General features: G+C 48.2%; 1 protein-coding gene across 5 annotated transcripts in view; it reads left to right on the top strand.

The window, feature by feature from the left end:
- Positions 1-211: 211 nt before the first annotated feature.
- The window catches only part of TNIK (TRAF2 and NCK interacting kinase), a 147,516-nt gene continuing 122,382 nt past the window's right edge, over positions 212-25,345 (top strand). For all 5 annotated transcript variants that reach the window (XR_004060948.1, XR_004060950.1, XR_004060949.1 and 2 more), the window contains exon 1: positions 212-476. Coding sequence is in view for 1 of the 5 variants with exons in the window: in XM_030954010.1 (XP_030809870.1) it covers positions 420-476 (57 nt within the window). In the remaining 4 variants the exon portion in view is untranslated. The remainder of the gene's footprint in view (positions 477-25,345) is intronic.

Below are 25,345 nucleotides of genomic sequence, written 5' to 3'. Positions count from 1 at the left end.
GGGCTGCCCCACACGCCGCGTCCTCCTCCGTGCCCTCGCTCGCCACCGCGGCGGTGCCGGCGCAGCCCCCGCCCGCCCCTGAGGGGGCTCTGCCCGCCCCCGCGCGGCACCGCCCCCTGGCGGCGGGTCGGGCACCGCCCCCGCGGTGACAGACAGGGGCGGCGCGGGGCCGTGCGGGCGCGGTGCGGGGCGGGCGCGGCGATGCGCCGCCGCCGCCGCCATCCCGGCGCAGCCCGCGGCGAGCCCTGCCTGCCTGGCCGCCCCTAGGCAGCCGCGCTGCGGGCGGAAGGACAGGGCGGCGGCGGCGGCTTCTCCTTCCCGGCGCCCCGCATGAGGAGAGGCGTTAAATAGCGCCAGCGCCGCGGCGGCCGCCACTGCCCGGTCGGTGGCGGCGGGGCCGCCTGGCCGGCGGCGGAAATATGGCGAGCGACTCCCCGGCGCGGAGCCTGGATGAGATAGACCTCTCGGCGCTGCGGGTGAGGCGCAGGGCCGGGGATGGCGGGGAGGCATGCGGGAGCGGCACCCCTCCCATCCATCCATCTATCCATCCATCTAGCCATCCATCTATCCATCCATCCACCCATCCACCTATGCATCCATCCATCCTTCCCCCGGTGGCGGGGAGATGGGGCTGGGGTCCGCGGTGCTCGGTGTGTGTGTGTGTGTGTGTAATGTGCGCCTGCACGTATGTAAATGCGGGTAAGATAACCGTGTGCGCGTGCATGTGCGCGCCCGCCGCCGCGCGTGTGCGCGCATCCACACGTGTGTGCATCCGCACATGTGTGCGCGTATCCGCGCGTGTGCGCATCCGCACATGTGTGCATGTGTGTGTGTGTATGTGAGTGTGCCCGCCCCGCAGGTGTGTGCGTGTCCGTGTGTGCGCACCCGCGCGGGGACGCGGGGACGCGGGTGCGGGCGGCCGGGCGGTCCCCGCGGCGGGGAGCGGGGCCGGTCCCACCCGGGCACCCCCGCGCTCCGATCCCCCCCGGGCAGCACGCGTGGGCAGGCGGACACGCAGGGATGGCGGGGCCGGGCACCGCCGGGGTGCGGAGCTGAGCCCCGCTTTCCCCGCCCCGGCTCCGCAGCCTCTCTCCATCCCCTCTCTCCATCCCCTCTCTCCGTCCCCTCTCTCCATCCCCTCCCTCCATCCCCTCTCTCCGTCCCCTCTCTCCATCCCTCTCCCGCTGTGTCCCTGCGCGCTGCCTCCTCCTCACCCCCCCGGAAAATGAAGCCCAGCATGTACCCTTGAAATGTCAGGCTCGTCAGACGTGTCAGCCTCGGCGTGGGCTGTGGCCTGATGTCCCCCCTGGTCCATTTCTCTTGTAACTTTCTTCCTTTTCCCCGTCTTCCTGGCCGCAAGAACGGCTCGTTGGAAGCGAGCATGGGGAGTCATTGAGAGAAACAGCATTTATGCGGGAGGCAGCAGCCAGGCTGCTCCACACAGTCCGCTGCATAGACAAATAAATAAAATCAAGCAGAATCTGCTGAAGCCTTGAACAAGTGTATTTTTAGAAATATTATTTGCTTCAGTGCAAGAAAAAAAAAAAGAGAGAAGTCTATCTTTATTCACTTGCCCTACTTTCTTTCTGGTGAGTTTCTGGTTGATTAATAGTGTAAATGATTGCTCAGCAATACACAGTGTAGATGAGATTGAAATGGGGGAGCATCTGCCTTAAAAACAGACCTGGAGCTGGTTTCCCCTCTTAGGTGGAAGATGCCTTGGGAGAAAGGTTGCTGAAGCCGGTGGAGTTAATCCAGGAGAACAGTATAATTTGGGGGGGAGGGGGCCCTCTCCTTCTTCCCCACCCTCTGTTTTTTTTTTTTTTTTAATTTTTGTTTGACATCTGTGCTGGGAAGCGTATTTGAACTAGGATATAATTTCTTTTTAAAACCATATCCACACGTGCTTAGGTTGTTTTTTTTTTTTTTTTTTTTTTTCCCTGTTTGTGGCTTTTTAATAGCAATGCACAGCAGCCACAGTCAGGGTTTTGTTTTCGCTTTGGGAGGAAATATATATTCCCTCCCTCCCCCTGGGACGCAGCAGCAGCAGCGCCTGGCCGGTGAGCAGAGCAGTGCTGGCATTTCAGGGTAACCGGAGACAAGGGGACCCAAAATCCCGACTGTCACCGGGGTGGGACAGCAAAACCCTGCTCTCCTGCCCAGCAGTGTCCACTCTCCCAGCACGGGGCTGCTGCCACTCAGCCCTCTGCCGTCTCTCAGGGGGACAGACCTGCTGTGGCACTTTCCTGTAAATGATGAGAGATGTGGTGGCTTGCAAGCCAGACAAGAATAGGAGCTTAATTTGCCAAGGAATAGATCTTCTTCTAAACTGAGCTCCTCCAGCACTTAGAATAATTGTTAAAGGTCGTAAATTCAGCAGATAGGGCACGAGGCGTGAATCATTCCGTGGGGTCTGAATCAGAAATCGATAGTAAATTTGCTGCCTGAGCACAAAACATGGCAGGGAGGAGTAATTCCCCAAGCCTTGCAAAAATTGTTATGTATCAGAAAGGAGGTGTCACATTGCAGTGGGTTTGTGGATGAGTCTGGGTGGAGGAGATGTTGCTCTTGTGCTGCTTGTGTGTTTAAAGGGGTGAGAGGTGACTCTGTGAAATGCTGGGAGCAGGTAGTGACTCAAAAATCTGGCGATTCCTTCCCAGCAGCAGGGAAAGGAAGCACTCAGGACACTTATCTCTGAGTTTGAGTCACTCAAATGTTCCAGGAGGCTGGGGCTTATGAGCCACAGGCAAATGTGTGTAAGAAAGGTGGACTTCTGACTGCCAGTTTGCCCAGTGCTTTGCTTTGGCTTGCCTCCTGCTGTCCCAGGGAAGGGAGGTGTATTTGCAGGATGGCTGTTGAAGGCTGAGCACAAGCAGAACCCTGCACACCATCGTTCAGTTCAGTTTGCCACTGCCCACGGGCTTATGGGGTGGGATTTATAGATCTGGGCTGGAAGGTGACATAGGAGGTGGCAGGAGCTCCCGTTTTTGCCACACTGTGGAGTTTATTTTGGCCACACAGTCGGGCTCCACCGCAGCAGTGCATCTGCTTCATGTGCTGGAGGCTGGGCAGGAACAAAGCACTGAATTCTGATTAAAATGCACGGCCTGGTGCACTTGGGGTTGGCTCCTGCCTTCCCTGTGACATGTTTCTGTTCCATCACTGGGCACCGTGCTCATTGCCCTGGTACCCAGGAGTGCCCCTGTGTGTGCCAGGATAGGAAGGATTCTCAAACCAGAGATCTTCCAGTGGTGGTGCTGGTAATGAGGATCGTTAATGTTGCAGAAAACTGTAATTTAAAACAATGAGGCCATCGAACAGGTAGCACTGCATATTATACTGACAAGGGGATGAGATAAACTACATTAGAATGTTCTTTTGTATGGGCAAGGTGATATTTTTGCTAGTCCCTCAGCATGTTTAATAGCCAGATGACCTGGCAGTGTTATTAACAGAATAATGATTAACATGGGGATTCACACAGACTGTTGACAGGCATGTTGGACAAGCAGATTTTTGCAATAAAATAAGAAGGAGCTTGAGGAGGGATGCAGTGGGCCATGGTCTGTGGTGGGAAATGCACAGCTGATCCCAATAGGAGAGAGCAGAAAGATGGGGCTGGGTTTGGTGCCTTTTTCCCCCCGTTTTTTCGTCTCAGCGAATGCAAGAGCCTGTCATCTCTTGCTGAAGGCAGTGGCCTTGATCCTTCTCAAATATTCAGGTCAGTAGCTTTTCCTCTGCTGCATCCATCTGCAGGGCTGGGCCTCTGGCTGATGCACTCAGCAGTGGTGCTGGGCTCTTCTGCAGTAGCTGCCACAGCTGGATTCATCTCAGTTGCTTTGCAAGGTGTGTGGGAGGTTATAAAAGATCTCAGGGAGGAAAAACCTTTCCCAGGGAGCTGGTAACCCCTGGGCTGGGTCTGGCCTGGGGCCAGCAATGCCCCCTGCTCACAGCTGCTGCTTGTCTTGCGGGCAGGGGCTCCCCTGGGCATCGGGCACCAGGCTCAGCTGGGATGTACAGCTTGGCTGAGGGTTTCCTGCAAGGCAGGGAGTTTAAAAAGAGCCCTTTTGGGGAAGAAGCAATTGTTTTCTTCATGTACCTGGACGTTGCTTTTGTTTTGAACTCATTAGCGAACCCCAGGCTTTTGTTGTTTACTTCAGTGAAGTGCTGACCGTGCACTCTTTGGAAAGTGTATCCTAAAATCGTTTATTGTTTTGGAAAAGCCTGGCCTTTAATGCTCAGGCTTGGAGAGGAGACAGCACAGAATTTAAGGAGCCGGTGAGCATTAGCTGTTGCTGGGAAGAATTGGATGAAACCCAAAAATGTCACTACTCTTCCTTTAGCTTGCTTTGTGTAGAAGTGAAGTTTCAGTGGCCCTTTGTTTGCATTAGTTGATCACTGTCAATGAAGATAAAAGCTGACATGTTAAAAACCCACAAAACTCAAACATTCTGGCATTGTCCTGTTTCTAGAACTTTGTCAGTTTATGGCATATTTCAGCATCATTAAAGATTTAGGAGAAGCTCTATTGTGGGATAAGCACTGTAAGCCACCACTCAGGAGCATTACTCTGGCAGCATTATTTTAGGTTTCTTCTTCCAGCACCTTTTAAAAAAAAAATCTGTAGCTCAACAGAATTTGGGCAGCTTTTGTAAAGGTCACCTTCCTAAACAGAAAGAGGAGTAAACTTGACTGGAGATAACTTCTAGAGATTAAAAAAAAGAAGACATGAAAAGCTTATTTTGCTGTATTTTACATGATAATGTTAAATTTGCAAATAACTTTGCAAATTAATATTTAATTTAAAATTAAAATAATTTAATTTTTTTTTGCAAATAACTTTGCAAAATTTGGGGCAGATGTTCAACAAACAAATGTATATATTCACAGTTTCTAAGGAAAGATACTCTCAAGAGTATTCCATCAGGGACTTAATCTGTCCTCTTCCAGTGTCATTCAGTGCACATGTAAGCTATGGAGAATGACAGTATCCATGTGCTTTGTTTTGGAGTTCTTTGAGTTCTAAACCATAACTGAAGCAGAATACTGGTCTCTGAATCACAGAATCATGGAATGGTTTGAGTTTGAAGGGACCTCAGGGCTTAGCTAGTTCTAAACCCTCTGCCATGGGCAGGGACCCCTTCCCTCAGACCATGTTGCTCCAAGCACTGTCCAACCTGGCCTTGAACAATTCCAGGGATGAGGCATCCACAGCTTCTCTGGGTTTTATGTTGCAGTGCCTTACTACTCTCTGAGAAAATAATTTATTCCTAACATCTAATCTAAATCTTTCCTCTAATTTAAATCATCCCAAAGGGATGGCAACGTCCAACTCCATTCCTTGAGGCATTGGTGCAAAGGTATCCTCTATGCACCTGTGCATGTTCTTGTGTGTGCTCATGAAAAGATACAGTGGAAAAGGGTCTGTCTTCTGTCAGATCTTTCTCTGGGGTTGATTGTGTTCTTTTCTCTGCCCTTTGGAGTTGGGCAGCCCAGCTGCTGCTCTTCTGCAGTTACTCTTCAGCACTGGTCTTCCTCATCTTTGCAGTTCTTCCACAGCATAGCACTGTATGGTATGTTTGAAGGCATGGAGAGTTCTCTGTTCTCACTAGTGTTCCTTTGCTGGGCAGCCATAAAAATTAATAATTTGTAGTGATTTTATGGCAAAATATATGCTTGAGCAGACTGAAGTTTGAGCAAAAGCACTTTGTTGAATCAAGCCTTGAAGCAACAAAGAGCATTTGGTTGGTGTGCATATTTAAAATAAAGGGTCTGTTTTTAATGCACGTGACAAGGAGGGGTTAGAGGAGGTTTTTAACCTTGCTACCTGAAGGTAGTTTTTTATATGTCAGGCTTCTAGATGTAGTGGTACACTCTATGGGATGAGTTTCTATTTGATCTGTATGTAAATCCCCATGGATGAATCACCCAGCTGTGGAAGAGGTGTCCTTGGAAATCATCATTCATGTGAGGCCAGGTCAGGGGAAAGCTCCTGGGCTCAGGCTCTGAGCTGCTCCCTGCAGCCCCTTGCCTGACTCCTCCTGAGGCACCCTTACCCTTGGCAAGGGTAATCACAGACACCACTGGGGGTTCTGTGACTCTGACCTGCAGACCAAGGACAGGCTATTGATCCCTGTCTCATCTGTAAAGGGGTAGAATCCTGCCAGATTTCCCATGCTTCCCCAGGGAAAGCTACCAGCCCGCAAAAGGGTGCATGGCGTGGAGAAACAGCTTTGGCAAAAACTCTTGTGCCTTGGGGTGTGGAGGATGGTGTTGAGGGTTCAGGACCTACCACCTGAAGGCAGCTGGCTGCCAGGAGAGCACACATATTGTTTTCCCTTGCTGCAGCTACAGAAGAGACCAGGAGCCTCAAGGAGTGAAGGGGAGAGCTGCATCTGCTCTCCCAGGATTTTGGCTGTTCCTTTCTCCCTGCTGGCGGAGAAAGGATCAGCCTCCCTCCTTTTTGGCCCTGGCTGCTCTGCAGGTGCAGAGCCTCCATCAGGAGGTTTCTGTTTGCTGATGCTCAGGTGCCTTCTTTGTTACCTTTTACACAGCCGTTAAAGCAGGGTGCAGGTTAAAACCCACAACCCTAAGTCACTGGTAGCTCCATTGGCTGAGAGGTTGTGTTTCCCACTTAGAAAACCAGTATCTTTAATTTTCTTCTCCTCAGCCCCCTTCCCCTGTCCTGTTTTGTCACTTTGAACTGTGGCTGCACATTGAAAGTGATGGTCAGTCTGCTCTGGGCTCAGGAAGACAATTTTATGTAAGTGAGATTTGATGTTTTCCATGTAAATTGTTTATGATTTCTGAAGGAGCTCTGGCCAAGGAACATGGTCCTTGGGAAACGGATCCTCCCCCTCTCCCTGTGTTCCTCCTCCACGGCTGTTTGTAGATGTGCCCTGCAAAGGGCTGAGCATCCCCTTCCTGCCCTGGGATGAGGATGCCCAGCACATTGGCCCCCAGCCCTGGGGAGCTCCTGCAATGGCTCGTTAGAGAAAGGAGAGGAAAAGCCACCAAGGTTGGAAAGCACTGATAAGAAGTTTAGTTGGCGCTCAGTTCTATCTCTCTGCAGGCTTGATTTTTATTTTGTAATGGCCAATCAGAAAACCTTTCCCTTTGATCCAGAATGTCACTTTTCAGTGTTACTTTGCTGCAGTGCTTGCCAGAAGTTCAAGGTTGTGTGTTGGTAATAAATGATGGCAATCAGGCGGGCAGCACTGGAATGGCCAGGCTGGATAGCAGCTCCTGCTTCCATCCGCGGGGAGCCAGCAGCCTGTCCTGCCTCCCACTCAGAAACTGAGTTACCCTGGCCAGCAGAAGGTGTTCCCTTTGCTCTGCTGTGGCTAACCAGCTCTGCTCTGCCACAGGAGCCCTGTCAGATATTCGTGGCTTCATGCAAACAGCATCCAGTGCCAGTCAGTGAGGTGCCGCCTGGGCTGGTGACACCATCCCATCCTTCCTGTGGATGCACTCAGGTGAAAACAGCCCTACCCTGTGGCAGGCACTGTCCCTGCCTGGTTTGTGCTGCTGTGAGCAGTGAGCTGCTCCTCTGAGCAAAGCCTGAGCAGTGCAAGCTCAACATCCTCCTGGTTCTGAGTGCTCCTGCTGCAGCGAGGGTGGGTGTTTCTGCTTGCCTGAGTGCACGTGTGGTTTTCAGCCTCAGAGTGCACACAGCCTTTTGTTACAGATTTTGCTTGTTCCCTCCAGCAGTGGCATTTCAGGGTGCAGAAAGTGTTGCTTTCAGAACAGCAAATTGTTCTAAAAGCAGCCCTCTTTAAAAGCCACGGGTGTTGCCTCACATGCATATTCCTTTATAAGCTAACAAGAAAAGTAAAAAATTTATATGGCTGACAGTTTCCCCTCCCCTTCCTTTTAAAAATTCCCTTTCCTCCTAATTTTGAAACTCAACAGGAAAAAGCCTACTGCCAGCTGAGTCATGTGTTTAGTGCATGACAGAAGTGACTGTTTGGGATCATGCCCTTAATCTGCTGGATGGTGACTTTAGGATGCATTGGAGGTGGTAGAGCCTTTGCTGAGGAAAAGATCGCACAGCTTGAGCCTAATAAAATGTGTCTAATAACTTCTGTAGCATGCTATAGAAATACAAGAGATCAAAGCTTCAGAGGCATTTATTTTCATAATTTGTGGGTCAGATCCTTGCAGGGCTAATTGGGTGCTGTTTGATGTCCAGGCAACAATAGAAATCTCCCTGTACATCAGAATATATTTGTCTCTTCCTCTTTCTTTTATACAAAAGCATAAAAGCTGAGTGTGATTTTGAGATAAACTGGCAAAAGGGAAAGAGCAGATCTCCTCCCTACCTCACTGCAGTCTTTCTTAGCAGCATTAAGAGGGTAGTGAGGCACTGGGACAAGTGCCCAGAGAAATGGCAGGTGATCCATGCATGGAAGTGTTCAAGGCCAGGTTGGATGGAGCTTGGAGCAGCCTGGTTTAGTGGGTGAAATTTCTGCCCATGGTGGAGGATGAGCCTTAAGGTCCCTTCCAACCCAAACCATTCTATACTTCTATTACATTAGGGCCATATAGCTGATACAGTGACCAAAACAATTGTGTCCGCTTGCCAGATGTTGATTGTTTTAATTACCATGAGTGCTTCAGGAGCACTAAGGCTGTTGTTTACCAGGCTACTACTCCCCAAAACATGGGCCAAGATGAAACCAGAGAATGAGCTTTGGTGGTGCAGCTCAGTGCACCTCCCCAGCTGTGGCTCACTGGTTGTGAATCTCTGGTGGTATCTCAGTACTGTGGGTGGTCACCCGCAAAACACAGTAGGTCAGATATGCTTTGGGCTTTGCAGCGCACTTAAAAAGGTCTTTTATTTATAGGTATTAAAATAAAGTGTACAGATATAAACAAAAATAAGCGTGGGTCTAACTGTTCCCTCTTGAGTGGAAAGGGACAGCACAGCTTGTGTCCCTGTACCTGGCAAGTAGACCTTCTTCAAAACAGGCCAGAATTTTCCAGGCTACTCACTCAGATAGCAGATGCCAAGACAGTCATGAAACATGGCTGGAAAGCAAGGTGAAGTGCCCATAAACTTGTGGGGTTTGTGTTTTATGCTCCCACTGAATACTCAGGGTAGGCATTTGGGGAAGGGGCTTCTCTCAGGTGTCTGCAGGTGCCACCATTTGGGGAGGAAAGAAAGATGGGTGTGCAAGGCAAATGTTTCTGGAGAAGAACTAGAGGCCAAAGCAAGAAAATGAAAAGGGCTTTAAATGCATTTTCTGACCATGCAGACAGGCTGTCTTCAGTGCAATAAATCTTCAGCCTTTATGTATTGATTAGCTTCAGTAAATAGTGTGATGACTCTGCTCTTCCCATTGCTATTCTGTGGGGATTGGTGTGTTAGTATGGCTGAAGAGGCTATAATGGCTAAATGGGATTCCAGTAGTGAGAGCAGTTTACAAATGCTCTCCAAAGTGATCCTCACAGCCAGTGTGACTGTGTTTGACTGCTATAAATGTAAACAGAATGCTCCACTGGTGACCGTGCTCCTAATGGCCATGTTTTCTAATGGGCAAAACTCTGTTCTCTGAGCCAAGTGTCCTCCAGTGACTGTGCCCTGCCCTGGCAGGGATGCTGTCTGCATCTAGTCCCCTGCCTGGGGACCTGTAATGGACACATTCTGAAGAGGAGAGGCTAAAATATGGGGCTGCCTGGCTAGAAAAGAGAAAATGGCTGAAAATCCCCCTTTTTACACCAGCCATGTAATAATTTCTTCAGTATTCGTATGATGCTGGGCATAGTTTGAAGCAATTTTGCTTGTTGAGCTTTGTCCCTGCTCTTGGAGCCAGGTATGTGATGTGGCAGCCCGAAGGTGGTTGTGTTTGAGCTCTGGGCAAGCCCCAAGGGTCCTGGGGATTTGCTACAAAAAAGCATGAACAGAGCAGGAAGATGGCAGGAACAGCAGCTCATTGTCCGGATGGATGGATGGATGGATGGATGGATGGATGGATGGATGGATGGATGGATGGACGGATGGATGGATGGGACGGATGGATGGACGGTGGATGGACGGACGGATGGATGGGGAGCTGCTTTACCTGTTAGTTGCCATAGCTGGAAGCCCATCCAGAAGACTTTCCATTGGCATCTCCCTGTTTTGTGACTACCTGTAACAACACCCTGGTGAAAGAGCTCTTCCAGAGGTAGTTTGGACCATGAGCTGAAATCCCAGGTTGCTCTGGAGACAGTTGAAGGAAAGATAGGATGGAGCAGATACAAGATTAGCATAACAATACACCTTTAATTCAGCTTGAAGGAAATAATTGAAGACTGGTTGTCACTTAAGTTTGTGACCTCTGCCGGGATGACTCACACTGCAATATAATATGAGTCACTTGTTAATGATGGCCTGTTAAGGAGAAAGTGCCAAATCCCTGTAACTTCTTCGCTGTGCTCTGTAAAAGCCAGGATGGGTGTTCAGGATATTATTGCCTAGAAGTAACTGATACTTAAGAGCACTGAAGCACCTTTACTTGGCTCTGGGTGACTCTGGCGTGAAAAGGCAAAGGTCATGAGCAGAAATGCTGCTTCTTCTTTGGCCTTGGTTTAAAAGAGCCACAAAGCACCGTGTAGCTCTCCTCCCCAGTGCTGCCTTGACGTGCTGTTTGTTACATGAGGGTGGGGACCCTGATAACTTTCCTTCCTGCCAGATGGCCCAGCTGGCCAGAGGGCAAGTGCCTGCTGGTGGGACAGAGGGTGGGAGGGAGGGAAGGGGGTTAATGGGTGCTCAGCTGTGCACAGGTCTTTTATTTATACGTATCATGTCTTGAAACCTCTACAGAGCATGGGGAGGGAGGTCTTGGAGGCATTCTGGCTGATGGGAGAATGTGAAGGGAGCAATAAAACACTCTGTGGGAAGGTCCCTGGGGTACTGCTGATGTAGAAACCTGGGGGAGGAAGGTGAAGAGCTGCAGCCTGTGGTGCCATGCAGTGAGGGCTTGGCCAGGCACAGCTTCCCCGTGAACTCCTCGCCTCTGATGTGTGAGAAGTTTTTTATGGCCTTAGAACTCGCGGTGCTCCTGCAGCAATTGACTTGAGCACTCACTTGTTAATCATCTACTAGCTGGATTAAATGCTTCCTCTTACTGAGCTAGTGTTTTTCCTCAATAAATGAGATTTCACAATCCACAGAAGAAGTGAGCGGCTGGTGTGGAGGTGCTTGTGACTAGGGGCAGGAGCTCAGTAAGAAGTGACCAGCTCCTGTGCTTGGGAGGGGGTTTCTCAATTGACAGAAGGCTCATGATTTTGTCTGTAGTCAGGAAATTCTGTCAAGTTCTGACACTAGAAGTTCCCTTGGAAGGGGAGTATTTTTCCCTCGATCTCATAATTGTAGAGAAGTATGGAAAAAGGTCTTCTGGAAAGACCATAATCCAAAGGGCAAATAGAAGACTTCAAGTAGCTTATTGAAAATTCAGAAGAAAAAATGGAGATAAATGTGTGAGGCTTTGCCTGCCTTCTTCCCTGAGTGATAAAACAGAGATCCCTGAGCTGCTTGTGCCATGCTTTCATCTTCCAGGTGAGAAGCTGCCTTACCTCTCTTCTGCCACCTGTTCCAAGGTATATCTTGCCCTCTGGACTTTGCCTGTTGGCAGTCCAGACAGCACTGGTGTCCATACAGGGTCTTGCTGCCTTAGGCAGCACCAGTGTGGGCACAAGGAGACAGGAGGGTGGTGGTGAAGGGCTGTGGAGGAAGGAGATGAGGAGGAATGGACCTGAAGGAAGAGAGCTTTACGCTTGGATGTGCCTATCAAGGCAGTCTAAGGCAACAAAAGGACATTGAATGTACAAGTTGGTTGCATGGCAGAAAATTGTGTGTAGTACCTTAGGAATAGCTCTCTCTGAGGGGTGGAGGAATGAGACTTCCTGAAGAGAAGCTGCCAGCTCAGTGGAACCCAGGTCTGGAGCACATCTGTGTTTTTTCTTGCTCGTTTGATAACGATCACCCCATTCTTTATCAGTTCCTGCTTTAGCACAGTGCTCCTGCTGCTGTGGGAGCTCTCAGGAGCTCTCATCATGCCTCTTGAATAGGCAGAAGTTTATCATCTGATTGAACTGGAGGCACACCTTGCAGGTGGGCAGACCATACCCCCCAAAAACGGAGCAGTGTGGTTGACCAGCGAGACAGGGCAGAAGTTCAAAGGTGAAGTTGGTTTCTCAAGGCCCTTTCACAATAAATGGTGGGTTTGTTTTTGCCTGTTGATGTGACCTCTTCCGTGCTGCTGGTGTACAGCAAAGTGCCTGCACAGATGAAAAGTCCTCGAGAGAAGATGCAAAAGCTCTGCTCATTATCAGAAACGAGTAAAACTGCTCCAAGCTAATATGGCTGCCAAAAATAGAAGTGGTGTTAGGGGGAGGGGCTGTCTTCTGTGTTCATTTGCCCTTGATTTTCATGACATTTTGCTGCTCTATATTGTGTGTCTTGTTCAGGAGACTGTGTGTCCTGGTCACACTGGAGTCATTCACAAGAATGTGTGCTTGTGTCAAAAAAACATCATGAGGAGACTGAAGAGCTTGTTGGGGGTTTAGCAGTTAACTGGCAGAATGCAGTTATTCAGGTTCATTCCCTGTCCTCCTGCCCCTCTCAGGTTCACAGCATGTCCCTTGCTGTGATCTTGAAGCCTCTCCTGCAGGAGTGGGAGGTCCTGAAGAAAGGATGTGAGTGGCAGTGAGGCTCTGGGGTGGGGTAGATCCCTGGTGCTGTGAGATGGTGGAAGCAGAGAGCATCCATCATGTGTAAACCTTGCCAGAGAGGACAGTCATACCTCAGTCGAAGGTTGCAGCATCTACTTTGCAGTTAAGGGGGGAAAAAAAAGGAGAAAAAATTACTTATGAGACTTAATTACTGAGTTATTGTTATGCAGTATTTAAAGCCCAAGTTTCATAACTGCCTTGTGATATCAGCATTCATGTTCTTTGTCAGTATTATGCAAGCAGCTCACCTTGTGATCATGAAATACTGAAAAGTGCTTTCTAATGCTCACCCTCGTTTCTCAACGAGTCCATAAAACCTCTTCTGCTTTCCATTAATTATGGAACAATGGAACATTTTCCTCTTAAAGCGAGCTGAGCCTTTTTTGTTTTTTCTTCAAGTTCTTGAGCCAGCTGCTCCTCTGAGACCTGTCTGTTCCACATGGCTAGACCAGAGTGCACATATCTTCTGTCCTTCACTGCACTGTCTTTTGCCACTTGGGAGAAAGCAGGAGGTTTGTGGACCAATCTTGGGGGCAGAGGTCTTGCTCTACTGAAGCAGTTCCAGCTGGTGCTTGGCTGTTTCTGGCACTGCTGTGGTTGGTGTGATCTGCCTTCAAGGTTAACTGAGGCAGCTGGGAAAGATGGGAGCAAGTCCAATGGGGATAACTCTATTTCCTTCCCAAAAGAGCTGAAATACTAGCTTGCTTGTTGATATTCAGTTGTTTTCCAAGTGGGAGCTTGTTGAAAACCAGAAGAGGCCCTTTCTGGCCCGCAGCAGGAGCCGTGCTGTGAGACCCTGGCAGTGCAGCTCTGGTTTCACCTGTGCAGGGTCTGGATTTTCCCCACCTTCCACATTTTGCAGAACACTGAGAGCAGACCTCTGGTTTTCCTCCTGATCAGTCCAGTTCTGCCACACCAGAGAAAGGTTGGGACAGGGAGGGTTGTCCTGCTCTGTGGGGGTTGCCTGTGAGTTGGTTCTGCAGGTGGCTCTCCAGAGGTGGTGGGGGTCTCTTGATATTCTTGGGAGAATCTTGAATGATTTCCTTGACTTAAGAGACGCAAAATTTAATCTTTCCTCTGAGCTTTCTCAAGAAAAAGGAAATTATTGTTTTTTCCCTTCCCTGTAGGGGGAAAGGGTTCAGAGGTTTCTCTGAGCACAGATGTGGAGTGCTGAAGAGGATGTGTCTCCAGGCTCCCTGGCCCGTGATGCTTCTCCACTCCTCCAGACTTTTCCTTAAGTACACATCTGGAGATCCATAACTCTTTTCACATGCTAATGAGGACTTTATAGATAAGATCCCCTGTGAGGAAAGGAGAGTCTCATAGCAGGGGAAATCAAGGTGAGGAGTGGTCAAACATCTTCCTTAGATTCACTTATGAGCCCTGCAGCCCCAGCAGAGCTCAGAGTAGAAGTCAGACCCTTTGGCCTCTCATGTTGTGGCCATTAAATTATGCTCTCCTAAGATTAGATAACCTGTGGTTTTACTGTCTGCAAGTCTTGATGAGCAAATTCCTTTGGATAAATGCTTTTCTTGTATACTTGCCAACACTGAGTGATGTTTGGGACATGAGGGAAGGGAAATAACTTGCAGGTGTCAATTTTCAGGAGATGAATCAGATGAAGAGATAATACCCAACAGGTCAGAGCTGTTGGAGTGGCTCAGTGGTGAGGATCACATTCTGTGTCTCTGGTTTAGACTAAGTGATATGGAAAACCCAGGGTGCAACTGTACTGCCAGCAGCTTACCATGAGTTTGGACATTGCTGAACAATCTGGGTTTCTGGCAGGGATGAGAAATGGCACTGGAGTTTGAGCCTTGGGATGGTGCTAAAGGGATTGGAATTGCACACTTGGTGTTACCCTGAACAAAAAGTCCATCCTGGCTTTGCATCACTTGCAGTCTGGGAAAGCTGATAGCTGAGTTGGTTTTCCTGCATAATGAATATTCCTTTTCAACACAGGTCTTCAGAGAAGGAAAGGATTGCAAAAGCATCTTGGTGTTGTGGTAGTTTGTCTTTCTTGCTGTAGCCTGAGGCTGTAAGGTGTACCATAGCTCAGCTGAGCACCTGCTGCTTTTGGCTCACAATGAAACTGCAGCATCTCCCCTCCCTTCAGTCCAGGAGAGACAGTGATGGGCCAGCTGGGTCTGCAAGGAGGGCTGAAGTGATGCTTTCTGAGGATTTAGGGTGGCCTGGCAGGGTTTGTTGTACTGTTTACTTTGCTTTCTGTGGCGGTGTGTTGTTGCTGAAACACGTGGGTTTGATTTCTGGTTATGAGCATCCTTATCTGCTTCTGTAGCCATTAGCTCTCTGTCTTGCCCATGTGGGAAGCTGTGAGCTGCTTCATCCGATAAGGCTTTTCTTATCTGTTCTGCTGTTTATTGTGTAGAATTGAAATTACTCTAGGAACTATAAAAAAGAGGATGGAGCCTGGGAATTGCAGCTGAGGAGCTGTGTTTCTGTTCCCTGCACAGACCAACGTGATGTCAATAGAAAGTATGAATGTCTCCAAGCATCAGCCGAAGCTGAGTTCTTGGTCATGTGTTATGTTAAGAACAAAACATATGTCCTGAGATTTCCTTTCCTTACTTTGTGCAGCATCATCACAACACACCGTTTGGCCTTCTAAACTCATCAGCCTGTTTGTGAAATACTGAGTAAAGCTTGGGCTGGGTTTGCATCACTGTCAGTGGGCTGCATCTTTCTGGGGTGACTTTGATCTTGCTTACTCCGTGCTGAGTAATTTACAGTCCTCTCCCTCTGAGAGTCTGGCCCTTGCAGGCTCTCTTGTTTCTCCTAATCGTAAGCATTTAAGTGGTATTAAAGCTGCTTATCCCCGTCTTGTTCTTTTTTAGAGTCATTAACACCTCTGCAAAGAAAGTGTCAAACTCTAGTAAAGTCAGCTGGTGGCACTTCGCAGTGGTTTGAGTGGCTCCAGAGGGATCAGAGGGCTGAGCAGGTTGTTTGGGAGGGATGCTGGTGGTGGAGAGCACCCAGGCATGGTGTGTTCACCCTTGGGAGGTGGTGTTCCCCTTCAGCCTGGGGTCAGGGCTCCTTTCTGGCTATGACGAGGGCACCTCAAGCTTTTGTTGAGTTCTTCCCCCACCACAATTCCCTAGAGGCCAGAAACATCCATCCCTCTGTGTTTGCTGTGCCTCATTCGAGGGCATGTCTCAAATGATGTCAGCAATTTTCTTTTCTATTCTGTTACCTTTACAAAGAGATGTTCAAGGGTGATCCCACCAGGAAGTCATCCAAGAAAACTCAAAGCTGGTTTTGTTCTTCACCTTGTCTGTGTTCCTGTGCAGCAGCTGTGCCAGAGTGGTCTGCCTCGTGGCCATGGAGAAGTCCCACTCTTTGCTTGGTCCTTCGAGCCAGTTGAGCTCTCCACTAATTAATGGGAAATTGTCATGCCTTACGTGAGGCTGGCAGGAAAAATTAATGGGGGTGAATAATAGCACAAGATACATGGGAATCAACGTTTTTCTCCTTGGAGGCTGTAGATGTAATCCACTTAATATTCTGTGGAACACAAGATTAATATTCTTCAGCATAATATATTTGAGGGCTTTTCTTTTTAGTTTGCTGGCAGAGGCATTGCTGCATTGCTAAAGCTGAGGGCAGGGGATTAGGAGGTGGGGGGAAGGATGCTGACCCAACTTCCAGAGGATTCAGAAACAGAGAAATCTGGCTAGAGGAGATTAAACTTCTTCCTTGCTAGCAGGACTTTTATGCAAGAAGTGTGCCTCACACTGGGACAGCCCCTGTTGAAACCTGGTAGGGTGTCTTCTTTCAACTCTCTGGATGCCTGAATTATTGGGGAATAGATCTGATTTGCTTGGACTGTGTGGTGTGACTCTGCTGGTGGGCTCCCAGTGCAAAGCTGGTGCCTGCAGAGTGTGGAAACCAGCCCCAGCCTTGCACTTGTCCTGCTTCACAACATAGTTTTGTCATGATTTAAACTCATAGAGCTGCTAAGCTTCGTAGAGGTTCCTTTAAAATAATAATAAAGCAAAACCCCTGTTCTTTTTCTTTCACAGGACGGAAAGAATGCAGTGAGTTGCCAGGTTTAAAGAGGAGTAGATACAGCAGAAATAAATAAATCAAGACCATTTATTTTAAGTTGATTAATCTGATATGTTCATAGTTTTCTAAAATAAAATCTAGCCCCAGAGAGTTTAACAAATCAAATAACAATAACGGCAATTAATTTAGAAGCAGTTAGTAATGTTTCCCATCCCCTTTTCAGATCCTTAAACACTCATGATTAATCTCACATCTTATGACTGTGGGCCAAATCCTCGTGGGGATGTGCAGTGTCTCTCTTGGGTTGAAGGAGGTGGGCCTGAAGAGCTGACCCCATTCCCGAGTGTGGGGAAGGACTGTGGGCAGGGCTCAGAGGAGTGGCTGCTGGTTGCTGGCACCTTGTGCCTCCAGGAGGAATAGGTTTGATTTTTCAGTTGAAATTCTAATTATTATGGGCTTCCCCACCTGCTTTGTTTTCCTGTCTTGTACTGGTCTTCAGCAGGCTGGTCCCTGTGGTCTTACAGGGCTTGCTTAGCTGCTCTGTGTGTGTTTGTATTAACGTTTCCAGCCTGCTTGTGTGACTAATAAAAAATTGTGGAGCTCTGCAAAAAGCCAGATACTGTCACAGCTGGTTCCAGGGACCAGAGCTAGCAGAGCGCTCCCAAGGCAGGGAGGTGTCACAGGGCTCCAGTTTGACAGGGAGCACAATGGGTCCCATAAAGCAAAATGTGGTGGTTGGATTTATGGGACATCAAGGTGATTTGCAAAGCAAAACGTGCACATCTTTCTGGGGTGTCTGGGAGAGTGGTCCCTCACCTTGTCTCATCCAAAGTGCTGTTGTAATGCAGATATCAAATGAACTAAACTAAATAAGCTGCGTGCCCCTGCCTAGTTTAGTAGTTCGAGGCATTGGGGTTTGGAATAAAAAGCATCTCCCTCAATTTCTGAGAGCGTTCCACAATGTAGGAAGCCACCAAGAAATACAGAAGACTTGCTATGGGAAATACTTCACACCCTGGCAAAAAAAAAAAAATCTTGCAAATCACTTCAGCAACTGTGGATCAACCCTGATTTTAGGGTGTTTTTTTTGACATAGATCAGACAGGAGGCTGCTTTTTGCTGTGGAACCTTGTTTTCCACCCAGTTTGAGTGTCTGTCATAACCAACCTTTTGGACTTCCTACTGGGTCATTCACGGCCTGTGAAATGTAGGTAAAAAGGTGAGAAGCCTTCCTTCCCCACATCTTGTAAACTCTTGGGTGAGACATGTATTTCTAAATTGAAACATGCAAATTAGTATATATTTGATAATCTTTTAAATAATTCTGCTGATTTGTCAAGACAATTCAATGTAAAAGTGAGTTTATAATACAAGGTTTTGGCATCTTGTTGGTATAGTTGTGGAGTTTGGGATTTTTCTACATTCTATCCTCCTGAGTTCTGCTCAGTAATTTAAAATTATTTGTTCCCCATATTGTCCTTTCTTGAAACTGCTGCCACTGGAGAGTTATCTGCCTTTCTTGCTAGCCAGCCCTTGTAGAGCCAAGTGTGAGCAGCTGATGACAAGTGACAGGCTGTGGGTAAACCCTTTGAAAAGCACGAAACCAGCAGATAACTCCATCTCCAGATGATCTGTGAAAACTGGGCTGATGTGAGAAACTGAATCCAGCAGGGAGGTGGTGTTTCTCCAGACATGTGTATAGGGACAAGAAAATATTGAAAAGTAATGGCAGCTGCTCTAATCTGGGATTCAGGGATTTCTGGAATGCTTGCCTACATGCCTGGCTGTGTGTTGGTTGTTGCACAGATCTCTGCTGTTGAAGGCTGTAGTCCATGGGTTGTTGATGCTACAGCCCTTTCATCCCTGACAAGATTTCTGATAACTGAAAAATAGGCCTAAGAGGTGCAAAACCATCCTCGTTTAAGAAAGCAAAAGGTTTTAAGATTGGTTTTCTTTTCTTGCTCCAAAATGCATCTGGGAGTGAGACGTTCTCCTGTTTTAAGCCATCCCTCTGGCCACAACTCTCACTGCAAGGAGGGAGCAAGGCTGTCATTCCTTGGCAGAGGTGGTCCCAGGTGGTGACCCCAGCAGCCTCCTGTGGGGGCTGCAGGAGCTGGATGTCCAGCAGTGCCTCAGGGAGGTGCAGACTGGCTTCTGTCACCCCTGCAGACACACACAGACGGAGCCACAAGTGTGACCTGCTGTTGGAGACTGAATGTTTGTTTGTCTGTGTGTGAGAGGGTGCTCCCTTCTCTTGGCACGAGCGTGGCAGCAGTTGTGCTTTACACAGTGCATCTCCAGGAGTGGGATGTTAAGGGGCTGCAGTTCCCAAAACAGCTGCCTTGGTAAGTAATTAAACCAACTCCTCCAAGAGCCCATAAACCTTTGACAGCATTTAGTGGCAGGTAACGATTTCAGCTTGACGCAAACATTTGCTGGCCAAGGTTGAAACTCTCTTTCTCAGACTGGTGAGATCTAAACATTTAGGAATAATATCTTATTGGTCTGAAACTACATGAATGACTTCCAGTGAGGAGAGCGTCCAGCTGCTGTGCTCTAATTGATGTCTGCATCTGAAGAAGTGTGGTACAATACTGATAGTGACTTCAGATCTTCTGGGGGCTATAGATGTGATTTATAATTGGCACTGCAGCTTTTTAGAGACACTGAGCTCAGCCAAGCCTTTTATATATTGCCTTGTTGAAGTTGTGTGCTTGAATTAGGCATATGTTGAAGGGGTTGATGGCGCTGAGGCTGCATTCATCTAGCAAGGCATTGAAAACCTTGGGGTTCACTTAACAGTTGTGCTTCTGCTGATGCTTCTGGTGTGATTGGCTTCTGGTTCTTCTGGATGAACAGTCTGCTGTGAACTGGGAGGTGGGCTTGTCATACAGCTGGAAACAATTCATGGAGTCTGTCCTGGTGATCTGTGGAATGTGCTGTAGAGCTTTAAAAGGGTGAGAGGAATGGCTGCTTTGGAGAGAAACTAACTTCAAATGAAGAATAAGTACAATTGAGTTGTCTTGATGGTTGTTGAATATCTCAGCATTTCCTCACCGTGCTGAGGCTCATGGAGGCCACATGTTCATCTTCATTAGCCTCAAGTCAAAACTTGCTGCCTTTTGTTCGGATGACATCAGGAGAGATGAGCTCACCTTGTTGCTAGCCATGCTTTTGAAGGAGTGGGAAGGATGCGTGGACCCTTGTTTTGATTAATGTCAATGTGTAGCTTGTGGGTGGCTTTTCCTTGGCCTGGACTGCTCTGACATGCTGGAAGGTTAATTTTATATATGTCATTGTTGTCCTCTCCTGGTATCACTAGTGCATCTTGGTCTGTGGGACCCACCATTTGCAGTGCTGTAACTGCATCATTTTAGCTGGAGAAAACCATTTTTTTCCAGGTCAGTATATGTGTTCCTTACAGGCTTAGAGCTCCCACATTTCATATTTGTGGAGAGGGTACAGAATGGCTGCTTTTTCTTTTGACGTGCTAGAAAGGAGAATCTAGGTCAGAAGAACTCTAATTTTGTGTGTGCAAGTTTGAGTCTGTGAGCAGAAAATCTGGAATACTCAGTTTATTGTAGCTTCAGTGGCTTGGCCTCTGCAGAACCAAGAGGGAATGAACTGTCTATGTGCATAAGGGATTTTGTATTTTTCTTCCCTAAGCACTGGTGTTGGCTATTCCTTTACTGGCTGGGGGCTACAAATCTACACTTACATCCTAAATTGAACAGGTAATAGTTGAAGAAGTAATACAGTTTTATTGACTGAAAAGCCCAATGTGGTGATTAGTTCTTATTTAATTTTGCTGCTGCCAGCTATTGGCAGGTCTTAACATTCTGGGAAGGAAAGAGACGCTCACATGGTGGCTGGAGCTTTATTGCAGTGAGAAGCTGGAGAGGAGAGTGCTGGAGACCTGGGAGAGTGGATTTATGGTTCAGAAAGGGGGAATGGACAGGGCACAGATGTGGCTCTCAGTAGGGCCTGGAGGAGCATCTCTTGGTGAGATGCTGCAGAGGAGTGGTTCAAATAGATTTGTAAACAGGCTTCTCAGCTGTCCAGGGCAGAAATTTTTCTTCTGTTAATAACTTAGCCTTGAGAGCAGTTTTTCTTACGCTGCGTAGTAATGCTGTTTCTTGACTAACATCTTCTTTTAAGCTACGGAGCTGGGTGTTTGGGGGTGAGGGAGGACAAACTGCTTCTCCAAAATGAAAACAAAGCCCTTGGGGAGTTCATTATTACTCTTCCAAGTGGAGCAGCTTGTATTGCTTGAGTAGGCAGGAGGTGCAGTGGTAGATGGCATTGATGATAGCTTGTTTTGTGAGTCTCTGGATGGGTGGGCGAAGGAGGGGAAGGTACCAAAGCTTAGCAGGAGAAGGCGTGAGATTAAACAATCCCTGTGAGGGCTGAGTAACAACCAGTAGTCCAGCATGGTTCTGCTTCATTGCTTGGCTTTTATCTCAAAAGTACCTGTGCAGCCTTTTGAGGTTTTTTTGCACTGCTTTAATTAATGGGCAGCCTTAAGGCTAAGTCTGTGTGATTGAAACTTGAAAAAGTCATGTCCCCAGCATCTTTTTTAGAAAGTTCCCAGTGACTCAGTCAGTATTTTGTTGCCTTGGCCTCTGCCTTCCTGCTTTGTTTGCTGCTGTCTGTGCCTGTGTTAACAATCCTCTCCTGGCTTGTGCAGTCGATCTTCGTATTACTCACAGGGCTGTTAACTAGAAATGCCTTGGAGATGGAGACAGCTAGCTGATTACTAAAAAGCAGCTGTGTCTTCAAGTGCTCTTCAAACCCCTCTATTTTTCTGTGAACTGAGTGTCATTTGGGGTAACTTCCCCAAGGTGATCCAGACCTTGTTTTGTCACACTGCACAAGTGCTTCAGTTCCTGCTGTAGAAGCCAGTGCAGAAAGTGCTGCAAAAGGAGTGAAATGATGCCCCTTCAGAAGGAATAGCAGGGGACTTTGTAGAGCTTGAGGTTACTCAGGTCCTGATGGCTGGGGGGTTTATGGCTGTTTACAGAGCTTCTAGAGCTTCCTGCTAGCATGAGAGGTGGCCTCACAGAGTATGGCCCAGCCAACATTTGGCCTTGGGGAGATTAAATCTGGGCAGGTGTACAGTGTGAGAACAAAAGGCTTCATCCTTGTACTCATTCCTTGCACTGGTGCTTTGCATAATCAGGAATGTTACTCTGATGACAGTTTTGCCTATTGTGCTCTACTGCTGAAAGGCTTTTCTGTCTCTCCTGCACTCCTTGCAAAACCTTTCTCACATTCTGAGTCAATGATCTTTCACTTCTGGTTGGAGCTTGGTAGGGTTGGAAAACCCAACTTTCTCCAGGCAATTGACACCTCAAGACAACCACTTGGGTTGGCAGTGCTGCCATGCCAAGCTGTGTGAGGCCGGGTGGGATTATGGCTTTCCTGGCCATGCCAAACTGTGTGAGGCCAGGTGGGATTATGGCTTTCCTGGGCTTTCTGGGTGACATGGCATTGCCATTAGTTTACAAGAGCCAGCTTTTTGGGAAGAATGACCCTCTGGTGCTTCCCAGTGCCAAAATTTCTCTTTGTAGCTCCCAGGACTTGTCTAGGCAGAGGCACCTGCGCACAGACAGAGCTCCCTGGGTCTCGTGTTGAGGGTGATGAGTAAATGGCTTTGTAAGCCTGCTTTGTTTTTTGTGGGATTTCCTGTTGAGGCTGTTTTATTATGGAAATGTAAGGCAGAGGCTCAGAATATCCTGATGCTTGGGAGCATTAGTCCATAGGCTTTATATCTTGGTGGAGATTAAAAAAAACTCTTCTGATGCCACAGAGCTGCTTTAGCTGATTGGAGCCTGGGGACACTCCTCTGTTACTGACCCGTAACTGTGCTGCCTCTGGTTACACAGTGCTTTTTCCTTCTCTAGGGTTGTAACATTTGCTTAATGACTGGGTAGCTCCATGATTTTTGGCTGGAAGTTGTCATTAGCTGCTGGAATTGGGGGACTAAGTGCACAACGATTACAGAGGCTCCAATCTTTGATTTCCCCTCCTGTGCATCTGCAGCAATCGTGGTTTAATTGGTGTGCCCCTGGGTTCCCCTCTCCTGAGCATCTTTCCACTGTCTCCTCAAGTAACCCTTCCTGTTACATCCCCTTTGTGTGGGCTAGAAGGGAGGAAAAGGAGTCTCCTTCAAGGAAAACAAGCAGATTTGGTGTACAGGCTGTGTGTAAATAATTCTCATGTTTATGGACACCTGCACAGTGGTATTTAAAGATGGCTAACTTGTGTTCTGCTCACTAACAGCACTTGTGTAGCCAGCACTGATACACACCTGCAGCCATTGGTCCTTAGGTGACTTAGCCCTGGGTGTGGGTATTGCTCTCTGAATAGTCTCCTCAAGCAAAGTGTTGGCTCTTTTGTGCCTTGGACATGTGGAGACATTGTGGACATCTTTCAGCTTTAGTTCTGTGGGTTAGGCAGAAGGGAGGGAGCAGTTTTAACCAGGAACCTGCCAGCCCCACTGTGTGCTCCACGCTGATAAGTCTTCAAAAGGGAGGCCTGTTTTGTTACTGAAATTTGAATGTATCCTGCTTTATCATCCACACACAGAAGTCCCTTTTCTGATAATGCACCAGTTTCAAATACACTGTTTACTGAAACAAAGTGGCCTTTTTTGTCCTTACCCATGATATTGCTGGAAAGGATGATGCCTCTGTGTTCTTCTGCGTCTCAGACTGGTTTTAGCCACTGAAACGTTAGTACCACTGATTTTCTTGAGCGATTAGGAGAAACATAACAATTTCCCACTTGAATTTGAGCCTGTCCTGGCTTTCCCTGTGGCAGCATGGCCGTATCCTGGCACAAGAGGTCCCAACCCATCTCTGCCTGGAGGAACACTGGGTCTGCACAACCCTTGCTGCAGGTGCTACTCTGTGAAACATTTCCCATCCCATGGGCAGATGAAAAATCCTCTTGAGTGTTTTGTTGCTTTACAGAGAGAATACTTTATGGAGAGCCTGAGTTTGCTCCTGTGTTTTCTGGCACAAGCTCTGAGTAGCAGGGAGAAGGGAGAGACCCTACCTTTAACTAGTTAAAGGGATCTTGGCAAAATCCTGGTGCTACTACGGCTGTAAAAATCCTTTTCTAGTTAGAGTGAAGCTAATGTAGAGCTGAAAATTATTTGTGGGTTTGTCTCAAATGCTCTCTCTCCCCCGTTTTAAACAATGCACCTTCTTTGCCTAAACTAACAGCTCACCTCATTTTTTCCTTTTATTTGTGGGCTTGTTACTCAGTGGAGTTGTGTGCAGTTACACGAGGTACAGTAGTTCTTGTGAAGGCATTCTGGGGTGTGGGAAGAGCAGGCTGCAGCAGCCTTATCACCTGTGTGTCCCTCCTGCACTGAGGAGAGGGCATCAGCAGGCTGGAAGCAGCTGTGTGGGATGAGCTTCGCAGCCACCCCCAGCCAAGTGCTGCTGTGAGCCCTGATCTGCAGCACAGGCTATATTTGGTCTGAGATTATTCCCTGCTTGGCCTGGATTGGTCCTGGTTGGGGCTCTGCAGGGTGGATTTCTTTTTCCCCTGGCTAACATCACCCATGCTGTGTGCCTCTCTCTTTTTCTCCCTCTCTGCCCACTCCAGCCTGCCCGAGCTGCTCTGGTCCCTCCTGCAGCATCTCAGCAGGGGCTTGGTGGGATGTGCACGATGTGCCCCTGGTACCAGGGACAGCCTATTCCCCAGCAGCCATTAAGATGCAAATCTCTTTTCTGTGTATCAATCGGTCCAAGGGAGGCCAGTGGGAAGCAGGGCTTTTTTTTTTTTTCCTTGCCCACACCATTTTTGCTGTGTGTTTTCAGGAAAGGCCATTAATAGCATATTATTCCTGTTTCTTGGGGAGAAGCTTTTCCCTTTGACTGCCTGCTGGATGGGAGGAGGGCCGTGGGTCTGGGAGGAGAGATCCAGCCCCCTGTGCTCCCTGACAGTGCTGGTGCTCCCAGCGTGTTGGCTGAGGTGGGAGCAGTCAGGGGAGCAGTGTCACTCCTGGCTGTGCTGAGAGATGCCCAGTTACCTTGGCAATGCTTCTGGAAAAATGCAGGGAGAAAACAGGATGGAGAGGGGACACCGCAGCAGGGAAACTGCCTGGCTGGTGGGAGACAGGATGGGATGGCAGGAGTGGAAGGTGTGGGTGATGGGAGCGATGGGGAAAAGCCCTCCTGGCACAAAGCTGCCCTGGGCACAGTGACAGCCGAGGCAGCTGTGGGACTGGCATCACAAACAAGTGATGGATGGACTCAGGCAAACCTGTTGGAGCCACAAATGTGACGTTTACACACATAAGAGCGGTGAACCTGGCATGGTGGGATGTGGTGCTCTTGAGTTTTAGGATTTGTAGAAAGAGGCTGGAAAACATATTGCAAAAAAGAGTTCTTTTTATCAGAAATGGCCAGCTGCATCCCTGGATGTTTCTCCAAACCTCCTAAGCATATGCCCTAGGCATGGCTTTCTCCTGCCTTAATCTCCTAGTGAATATTCAAAAATAGATATACTTGTAGCACTGGAAAAGCCTCTTTCAGAGTTGTTTCAGCACTGCCGAGAACAACCCTTAGGAAAGAAACTCAAAAAATAA

This window comes from Camarhynchus parvulus, chromosome 9 (genome assembly GCF_901933205.1).
Source record: "Camarhynchus parvulus chromosome 9, STF_HiC, whole genome shotgun sequence".
In the NCBI taxonomy this organism is placed as follows: Eukaryota; Metazoa; Chordata; class Aves; order Passeriformes; family Thraupidae; genus Camarhynchus; species Camarhynchus parvulus.
This window is presented reverse-complemented; position numbering and strand designations above follow the sequence as displayed.